This window comes from Perca fluviatilis, chromosome 3 (assembly GCF_010015445.1).
Source record: "Perca fluviatilis chromosome 3, GENO_Pfluv_1.0, whole genome shotgun sequence".
In the NCBI taxonomy this organism is placed as follows: domain Eukaryota; kingdom Metazoa; phylum Chordata; class Actinopteri; order Perciformes; family Percidae; genus Perca; species Perca fluviatilis.
In genome coordinates this window covers 18,247,348-18,257,690 of record NC_053114.1, presented here as the reverse complement: position 1 = coordinate 18,257,690, position 10,343 = coordinate 18,247,348, and the positions used below count along the sequence as shown (strand labels likewise).

The following is a 10,343-nucleotide window of genomic DNA, read 5'->3' as shown; positions in this document are numbered from 1 at the left end:
CTATACTATTACTTTTTTCAACATACTATACTATGACTTGTTATCAGTTTTCTTCGACATACTACACGATGACCTTTTATCAATTTTCTTCGACATGCTATACTATGACTTTTTTTCGACATACTATTCTATGACTTTTTATCACTATTTTCGACATGATATACTATGGCTGTTTTCGACATACTATACTATGACTTTTTATCACTTTTTTCCAACATACTATACTATGACTTTCTATCTCTTTTTTGACATGCTATACCATGACTTTTTTATCAGTTTTTTTGAAATACTGTATCTACTTTTTAAGACCTTTTAAACATATCATGCTATGACTTTTTTCTCTATATTACACAATGACTTTTTTCCGACTTTTTTTATTATACTATTACTTTTTTCAACGTTCTATACTATGACCTTTTATCACTTTTTTCAACATACTCTACTATGAGTTTTTATCAATTTTCTTCGACATAATATACTATGACTTTTTCCCACTTTTTTCGACATAATATACTATGACTTTTTTTTGACATACTATTTCACTTTTTATACATAGTATACTATGACATTTTTATCACTCTTTCCAAGAAACTATGCTATGACTTTTTAATCACTTTTTTCCAACATGGTAAATTGACATTTTTGTCACTACTCTTCAGTGTTATGCTGGATCAGTGGTTAGCAATTCTTCAAAGTGCAATGGTGAACAATGTGCTGCAGACACTATCCCCTGGATCGATTCCTAGTTAAGGCTTTTCCTTTTTGGGTGGAGTTTGTATTTTCTTCCAAACTTTCGTTGACACACTATGCTATGATTTTTTTAGCACTTTTTTCAACATGCAATACTGTGACTTTTTTTTCCAACATACTATACTATGACTTTTTATCACTTTTATTGACATTCTATGCTTTAGTTTTTATCACTTTTTTACAACATGCTATACTATGACTTTTTTTCAACATACTATACTATGACCATTTATTACTTTTTTTGATATCCATCCATCCATTAATCCATCTTCATCCGCTTATCCGGTGTCAGTCTGCCGGTGTCGGTTCGCAGGGGGAGCAGCTCCAGCAGGGGAACCCAACTTCCCTTTCCCGAGCCACTTTAACCAGCTCTGACTGGGGGATCCCGAGGCGTTCCCAGGCCAGGTTGGAGATATAATCCCTCCACCTAGTCCTGGTTCTTCCCCGAGGCCTCCTCCCAGCTGGACGTGCCTGGAACACCTCCCTAGGGAGGCGCCCAGGGGGCATCCTTACCAGATGCCCGAACCACCTCAACTGGCTCCTTTCGACACGAAGGAGCAGCGGCTCTACTCCAAGCTCCTCACGGATGACTGAGCTTCTCACCCTATCTCTAAGGGAGATGCCAGCCACCCTCCTGAGGAAACCCATTTCGGCCGCTTGTACCCTGGATCTCGTTTTTTCGGTCATGACCCAGCCTTCATGACCATAGGTGAGGGTAGGAACGAAAACTGACCGGTAGATCGAGAGCTTTGCCTTCTGGCTCAGCTCTCTTTTCGTCACAACGGTGCGATAGATGGAATGTAATACCGCACCCACTGCGCCGATTCTCCGTCCAATCTCCCGCTCCATTGTCCCCTCACTCGCGAACAAAACCCCAAGGTACTTGAACTCCTTCACTTGGGGTAAGGACTCATTCCCTACCTGAAGAAGGCATTCCATCGGTTTCCTGCTGAGAACCATGGCCTCAGATTTAGAGGTGCTGATCCTCATCCCAACTGCTTCACACTCGGCTGCGAACCGATCCAGTGAGTGCTGAAGGTCACAGGCCGATGATGCCATCAGGACCACATCATCTGCAAAGAGCAGCGATGAGATGCCCAACCCACCAAACTGCAACCCCTCCCCACCCCAACTACGCCTTGATATCCTGTCCATAAATATTACAAACAGGATTGGTGACAAAGCGCAGCCCTGGCGGAGGCCAACCCTCACCTGAAACGAGTCCGACTTACTGCCGAGAACCGGACACAGCTCTCGCTTTGGTCGTACAGAGATTGGACGGCCCTGAGAAGATACCCCCTCACCCCATACTCCCGCAGCACCCCCCACAGTATCTCCCGGGGGACCCGGTCATACGCCTTTTCCAGATCCACAAAACACATGTAGACCGGTTGGGCATACTCCCAGGCTCCCTCCAGGATCCTTGCGAGAGTGAAGAGCTGGTCCGTTGTTCCACGACCAGGACGGAATCCGCATTGTTCCTCTTCAATCTGAGGTTCGACTATCGGCCGAACCCTCCTTTCCAGCACCTTGGAGTAGACTTTACCAGGGAGGCTGAGAAGTGTGATACCCCTGTAATTGGCGCACACTTTTATAAAAAGGGGAACCACCACCCCGGTCTGCCACTCCTTTGGCACTGTCCCAGACTTCCACGCAATGTTGAAGAGGCGTGTCAACCAGGACAGCCCCTCCACACCCAGAGCCTTGAGCATTTCTGGACGGATCTCATCAATCCCCAGGGCTTTGCCACTGTGGAGTTGTTTGACTACATCAGTGACTTCCGCCTAGGAAATTGACAACAATCCCCCATCATCCTCCAGCTCTGCCTCTAACATAGAGGGCGTATTAGTCAGATTCAGGAGTTCCTCAAAGTGCTTTTTTTGATATACTATGACTATTTTCGACATACAATACTACACTTTTCATCACTTTTTTCAACATGCCATACTATGACTTTTTATGAGTTTTTTTCAACATACTATTCTATGACTTTTTATCACTTTTTTCGACATGCCATCCTATGACTTTTTATCACTTTTTTTCAACATGGTATACTATGAATTTTTTCGACATAGTATACTATGACTTTTTATCACTTTTTAAAAATATGCTATACAATGATTTTTTTCGACATAGTATACTATGACTTTTTATCACTCTTTCCGAGAAACTATGCCATGACTTTATAATCACTTTTTTTCAACATGGTAAATTGACATTTTTGTCATTACTCTTCAGTGTCATGCTGGATCAGTGGTTAGCAATTATTTGGGTGAAGTTTGTATGATCTTCCAAACTTTCTTTGACACACTGTATATTATTTTTTTTGCACTTTTTTCAACATACTATACTATGACCTTTTATTACTTTTTTCGACATACTATACTATGACTATTTTCGACATATCATACGATGACTTTTTTCGACACGCTATGCTACAACTTTTTCTCACTTTTTTCAACATACTATACTACGAGGCTTTTTTTTCGTCATGCTATACTATTACTTTTTTCGAAATACTATTGTAAGACTTTTTAGTACTTTTTTGACATACTATTCTATGACTTTTTATCACTTTTTACGACTACATATGTAGCTCAGCGCAAATTCTTTCAGGAAGACCTAACAAGTAATCAGTCCCTCCTAAAGCGAATCAGCGCTGGAGGCGTTCACCTTCTGATAAACCAATCAGGAACGGCCAAGGATCCCATAGGCCAATCACAACGTCACATCACTGTTTTAAAAAGCTGCTTCTCTCCCTGTGCTATCAGCTTTCATTTCCTGGGTCTGGTTTTCCGTCCTTCTCCGACACCACCGGTGTCTGGATTCCATTGGGGGGTTACATCTTGGTTCCCTACCGCTACATTAAATTTATTAATATATTAAATGTATTAATAACGATGGAGTTCAATCTCCAATACACTGTACAGTACATGCTCTTGTACATTAAAACCTTTTGCATATCTGCAAACAAGTCTCTCCTGATTGAAATTACTACATATGCTATACTATGACTTTTTTATCACTTTTTCGATAAACTATATGACTTTTTATCGACATACCTACCCTATGACTTTTCGACATGCTATATACTATGATTTTTCTCTTTTTTAAAACTTAAAATATTTCACTTTATCGATTATTGGTATTATTCAACATTTCAATGAAATTCATTCTAATGAAAACCATTCCCACTTTTTCAACTATTCTCACTACACACCGTCTTACGCAATTATTCCAGCAATCCAGTTTAGCTTTAGCAATTTAGCTTTTCACCTTTCACAAGTGTTTTCTATTTTTTTTGTCTATTCCTCTGTACCTCCCCCACCTCTGTTTCTCTTCACACATTTAAAGGTCCAATGTGTAGGAATTTCTCCCATCTAGCGTTCATCATATATCGCAATCAACTCTCTCGCACCACACAGTTCAAAGTACGTATTACAGCTACGGTAGCCTTCATGCTTCAAAAAGCCAGTCTCTTGCAATTTTCAATATCCTTTTTCTTTTTCTGGGCAAAGAAGATGACTCCTGTTCCAGAAATTTGGATTTTGAATACGTATGGTCCTCCATGTTTCCTTCTTCAAACTTGCCGGGGCCTGGAAGCTACGATACCCATTAGCAGCATTAGCAGCACACGTGAGTTTATCATGTGACAGCGAAAATGCGAAAGGCGGAGCAGTATGTCCTGTATGTCCCTTACCGGCTAACGTATTTCAAGATGGAGCATGAATATGGAGCGTCTACCCCAGTTAATGCGAAGGCAAATGTAAAATTTTAAGCCAAAAGGAATACTTGGAATTGATGGTGGTGGTAAATATTCATGAAAAAGGACAAGTTTGTGAATGGGCAACACAGATTTTTGATAATGAACAACTAAACACGTTACACACTGGACCTTTAAGCAAACATGATTGCAAGTAGATTTCCTCCTGCAGCATTATCCATGGTGTTTAGAGTGGAAGCAATGCAAAATGAACTGTATTGCCACATTTGCCCAGAGGCAGAGCAATTGAACATAATGAACAGATTTGTTGCTTTATTTAGGCTGTACTGAAGATAGATCATTGTGTTGTGTGTTGTAGTGCCCCCTCCTGACCAGTATTTGCAAATACAAAAAGAGAAGAACCGGTGAGGGATATCTATTTTTTCATTCTCTCTGTAGTAATATGCATACATTATTCCTGCTTCTTTATATGTTTTTTTTAAGGTTGGAGTTTACTGTTAATGTACTCATTTTGAGAAATTCTCTTTTCATAAAATTCTGTGTTCTAATAATAAAGTACAAAATTTATGTAGCACATTTCCTACACAAAATATAGCTAGAAGTGCAAAAAAGGGTAGAGTTTAAAAAAGAAAATAGAAGAGAGGGTTTTTCACACTAAAAGTCATACTGTTTCTTATTTGGGAAATGCTCCAAATGTTTTTTAGTATATATATATATATATATATATATATATATATATATATATATATATATATATATATATATATATATATATATATAGGTTATATATAATCACATGTAGGAAAAATGAGAAAAAACTAAAAAAGAAGACAGCAACAAAAAATATTTGCACAATAATTTATGTTTACTTAAGTATTAGCATGTCTAAACTTACATTTCACATAATGCATAATAGTTCAAGTAGAAAAACAGTAATTTTTTAATACATACCAAAATATAAAACAGCTTTGTACAGTCATGAGATAATATAAATGAAGTAATGGAGATCATATATATGTATATATTCTGTATATATGTATAGGTTCAGCTAAAGTTCAGAGTCTCAGAGTTTTTGCCAGCTTCCTCTCTGTCTGGGTAAGAATCTCATGCTGAGCTGTTCGGCCTCCTGCTGATGCTCAACTGGCTGCTGGGAGAGGTTGTTGGTCTGTGGGAGGCAGTCCAGGGTCAAGCCCTCATGGGGGCAAACAGAGTACTGGGAAAGCAACGTCACTAGGATGGACTTCATCATCACCATGGCGATGTGCTTGCCAACGCAGGCGCGAGGGCCCGAACCGAACGGCTGGAAGTAACGGCGAGGAACCTGACGGAGGACAGAGGGTTACAGATTAGAGAGGTAGTAAAAGCCCCTGAATCATAATTTGTCAACATTTGTCAATAAAATAAATATTCAAGAAAGAACAAAACAACCTTCGGTATTAGTCATAAAAAAAAAAAAAAACACTCAGATTTAACTGACAGTGGCAATATAAACCACCAAGTGTCATCACATTCTGATTCAATTCCTTAAATCCTGATTAGTGCACGGAAGTACTTGACATCACATTTGTCAGCCAAGCCCTGCCCACTTTAAACAAGTGAGAAAAGCAAGGACGAAAAAAGAAATGCAGACATTTCTCGTGAAATATTCATAATTGTTCTAACTCTGGTAGAAAATTGTCTGTTCACATGGGTCTTGATTTATTCACTTTAAGTTATTTTATCTGACACTTTCTGAGTCCCAGAACCTCAGTTTGGCAAAACATTATTCATCTACTTACATTTTTTTCAAAGTTTTCCAGACTGAATTCATTGGGTTTGAGGAAAAACTCTGTCCGGTGCATGTGACCGACGTTCAGAATTATATTTGTGCCCTTCGGTACCCTGTAGCCATCTATGATGTCATCAGACAGGGCTCGACGCATGGTAAAGTCCACCACAGGGTGGAAGCGCAAGCATTCGTTGATGAAGCTTTCCAGCACCTGCAACTTCTGACAGTCCCCGTTCTGAAGCTGTCTCTCACCTGCAACGAGACAATGGCCATGAGATATAATTAGGTTGAAATACTCACTAACTCTAGCATTGGTAGACAGCTCTTAATCTCTACAATATTTCATCAGTGTCAGTGTCTTTAATTCTTGATTTACAAGCTACTTACATACAACAGTGTCTATCTCTTGAAGCAGCTGCAGCTCCACATCTGGATTCTGTTTGAGGAGCAGCAGCATGAAGAAGAGGCTGATGGACAGAGTGTCTGGTGCTGCGATCACCATTTCCAGCACGCACTGCCTCACATTCTCCGCAGACAGTTCACCATGGTTCTGAAAACACACGCAGGCGCACACACACACACACACACACACACACACACACACACACACACACACACACACACACACACAAACAAATGTGAATAAGCCGCTTTACTTCACTCATTTCACCATTAGAGGATTTCTGACATATGGGTTGGAGGAAGTGCTGAAAGAGCCTGAATAATGAAAAAAGGACAAAAAGGGATTGGTTTTTCTTTGAAACTGAAGAACTCTGAGTATTTGCAAAAAGAAGTTGCAAAGATTGAATTTCTCAGACTGACCTGTGCAAATATGAGCTCCGCGGTGAAGTTGATGTTGTCCAGTTTATCTGCTTGCTCCATAGCTCTCCTCTTCTCTTCTACAAGGCTTTCTATTGCATCTTGCAACTCCTGGCTGTGAGGTGACAGATATATAACACTTACTTTTTAAACAAATCAAGTCCAATGAAGAAGCATGATGATAAGAATGATAAAGTGGTTGAGTGACTCACGCTGCTGTCTTGTGCCTCTGGTGAATCCAGCCAAATTTGAAGTAAAGGTCTGGTTTGATCAGCACAGTTTGCCACGTGTCAAAATACTTCTGAATCTTCAGCAGCAGCTCTTTTTCTGGACACAGGGTTAACACAAAGGTATCAAGAACACCGTATTTTAACTGAATAAACCACATGTGCTTGATCCATCTTTCCAGACAAAAAGGTATATCTGATTTACAACTTGCATGATAACATAAATGAAGAAATGAATGCATGCCTACTTACCATTGACAGGTACACCCAGGAAGAGTCTGTTCGAGATGTCGACCACGGTGCAGCGCAGCAAACTGAGAACATCCACATGGTCCAAACTCTCCAGGTCGTCCAGGTGAGTCTGTGTGGAGGAGACGCTAACCTCAACTGTCTGCTGCAAGCCCGGACCTGTCAGCGCTGATACAGAAAATCAAAGTTGTTGTGATTGAGGTTGAATCAAATATTGCAAGATTTCAAGATTTCTTTATTTGTCAACGTTATGCTCCACATACTATATGTTTCACACATCCACCATGCAGTCCGTTAACAGAATTAAACAATATACCGGTATATACAAGCTCATAATTTAAAGCACTTAATAAATAATTTAAGATTATGCTGAAATAGAATAAAATAAGCAGTTTTAATAAAATATTTAGAGTCTCTTTTGTGCAGTTCACATTCTCTGGTAAAGCAGTCTGATTGCTGTGGGAAAGAAGCTGTTTACCAGCCGAATAGTCCTTGATCTAATACTTCTGTATCTTTTCCCAGACTGCATGAGTGTGGACATGCCACACAGCCTCCTTGTATCTGAAATCACGGAATAACTGGATCAATCAGTTAATCTGCAAAGATAAAGGTTGAAATGCTACCTTTGGTGAAGTAGGTGCGTATCGTCTTCCACAGAGGTATGTTGCTGTTAAATATGATGCCTCTCTCATTCATGCCCATGCAGCTGAGTCCCTGCTTGCTCCCAAAACGTGAAGTATAATGTCCGTTCTTCAGTACATGGTGCACCGCTGATGCTCTTATGTTGAAAAAAGAAGAAATTTCAGATTATCACTTTACACCCGGATTGATTAAATGGTAACTATATTCATCAGCATTAACAGAGATAACCAACCTGCTGAGTATGATGGTCTCCTCTCCATTGATCCAGACTCTGACAATGTCTCCGTACTTGTTGTTGTAGTAGTTGCTGGCTGTGCCTATACCGGTCCAGATGAATCTCACAAATGACAGAAGTGGCCCCAAACCCAGACAGAAAGAGGGACCTGTCGTTGTAAATGAAATAAATGTACAAGTTCAAAATAGTAACAAAATTAGCCCCAGCACAAAGAAAGAAATTGCAAAGTGTCAAACCATTGAACCTACCTGGCACAGTTTTCTTGTCTTTGTGGCTCCATGCAAACAGGAGCAGACAGCCAAGTAGGATAAGGGTTCTGGTTACCATGGAGATACCCGGAGATCCAACTGCAGTGGCGTTTGGGGACATGGAGACCAGGTCTGCCACTTTGGCACCCAAACCTACAGGAGTCATCGCCCGTTCACAAGCAGAGATCAGATCCATAAGAAGGCAGATTTAAAACAACCTGCACACGACTGCACAAACGAGACGAGAGCTGCCTCAACACTCTGGCTTTCTCTTTATACGAGGTCTGACGCTGAGCTGGTTACGAACCAGGTCAGGGTAACGCAAAAGCCACAACAGGGGAGGGAAATGGTAAACAATACACATAGAACCTTGAGGGGTTGGATTTGTGCCTGCGCCCTTGAGCGTACAGGATTTAGTTCAGCGGGTACATGTTGTGGAGCAATCCAATGGGTTCATGGGTATTTGACATTTTGGTGATGAAAAGCAAGTTTTGCTCTCCCTTTGAACATCAAAAGAATCTGATTGCAGTTCCCATAAATAAAGAACCCCTGGCCTGTGAGAATATTTGAAATCTGGTTATTAGGGCCCGAGCGCCAACAGCGGAGAAGGCCCTATTGAAACTGAAGGAATTCTTCCTCCGTCAAATTAATCGCCTTTTTGAAGGGCTTAACATACTCAGAAACTCACCAAAATTGGCGGTTGCATCAATTCTGCTGAAAATGTACGTATTTTAAGAGTTTCGGGAATAGGCGCACAAAAATGGCTCGCTAGCTCACCCTACTAAATAAAAATAATTGAGACCCTGCAGTACGTTTAAAGGTCCGATGACATGGTGCTCTTTGGATGCTTTTATATATCCCTTAATGGTCCCCTAATACTGTATCTGAAGTCTCTTTCCAGAAATTCAGCCTTGGTGCAGAATTACAGCCACTAGAGCCAGTCCCACAATGAGTCTTCCTCAGAACATGCCATGTCTGTGTCTGTAGCTATTGAGGAGGAGAGAGGGGGGGGCAAGGTGGAGGGTGGGGGTGTGGCCTTGACCAACTGCCACTTTTCTCGTTTGAAAGCCATGATGTCTCTCTCTCATGGGTGGGCCAAATTCTCTGGGTGGGCAAAGCAGAGAAAGGGGAGGTAACCTTGTTCCTTATGACCTCATAAGGAGCAAGATTCCAGAACAGCTCATCTGAGCTTTCATTTTCTCAAAGGCAGAGCAGGATACCCAGGGCTCGGTTTACACCTATCACCATTTCTAGCCACTGGGGGACCATAGGCAGGCTGGGGGAACTCATATTAATGTTAAAAAACCTCATAAAGTGACATTTTCATGCCATGGGACCTTTAACATAGACTCACGGAACTTGGTACACGTATGTAGCATGTCAAGACGTACAAAAAACGTCATTGGAGCTATACCCTAAACCCAACAGGAAGTCGGCCATTTTGAATTGAAAGTTCCAAGTGAGTGCGATTTTGGCCATTTCCACGTGTCAAACTCCTACTAGAGATTTCATCCGATCAACCTCAAATTTGGTCTGTGCCATCTTTAACATCTTAAGAAATGTTAAAGATGAAAAGTTATTAAAAGAAAAACTTTAGGGCGTTGCCGTGGCGGCGCGGCCATTTTGTGCGTTTTGCCATCGAAACAGGAAGTGGGTGTAACTTCAGTGTACATTGTCCAAT

The 10,343-nt window shown here is 40.9% G+C and overlaps 1 protein-coding gene across 1 annotated transcript; it reads right to left on the bottom strand.

Annotated features, from left to right (window-relative positions):
* Nucleotides 1–5,331: 5,331 nt before the first annotated feature.
* Nucleotides 5,332–8,916, bottom strand: LOC120555996 (aromatase). The gene is made up of 9 exons (XM_039795266.1): nt 8,663–8,916; nt 8,412–8,562; nt 8,161–8,315; nt 7,541–7,705; nt 7,274–7,388; nt 7,065–7,176; nt 6,630–6,792; nt 6,253–6,494; nt 5,332–5,795 (listed from the first exon to the last, which is right to left on the bottom strand). Exons 1-9 carry the CDS (start codon nt 8,856–8,858, stop codon nt 5,538–5,540), a joined length of 1,557 nt encoding a protein of 518 aa, XP_039651200.1. The 5' UTR covers nt 8,859–8,916; the 3' UTR covers nt 5,332–5,537.
* Between the last annotated feature and the right edge of the window lie 1,427 nt (nt 8,917–10,343).

Excerpts from the sequence above, each read along its gene's own strand:
- LOC120555996 (XM_039795266.1), bottom strand. The coding sequence starts at position 8,858 with ATGGATCTGATCTCTGCTTGTGAACGGGCGATGACTCCTGTAGGTTTG. Across the intron at positions 7,177-7,273 it reads CAGAGGCACAAGACAGCAGC|CCAGGAGTTGCAAGATGCAA; the intron begins GTGAGTCACTCA and ends GTCACCTCACAG. Across the intron at positions 5,796-6,252 it reads TGGAAAACTTTGAAAAAAAT|GTTCCTCGCCGTTACTTCCA; the intron begins GTAAGTAGATGA and ends GTCCTCCGTCAG.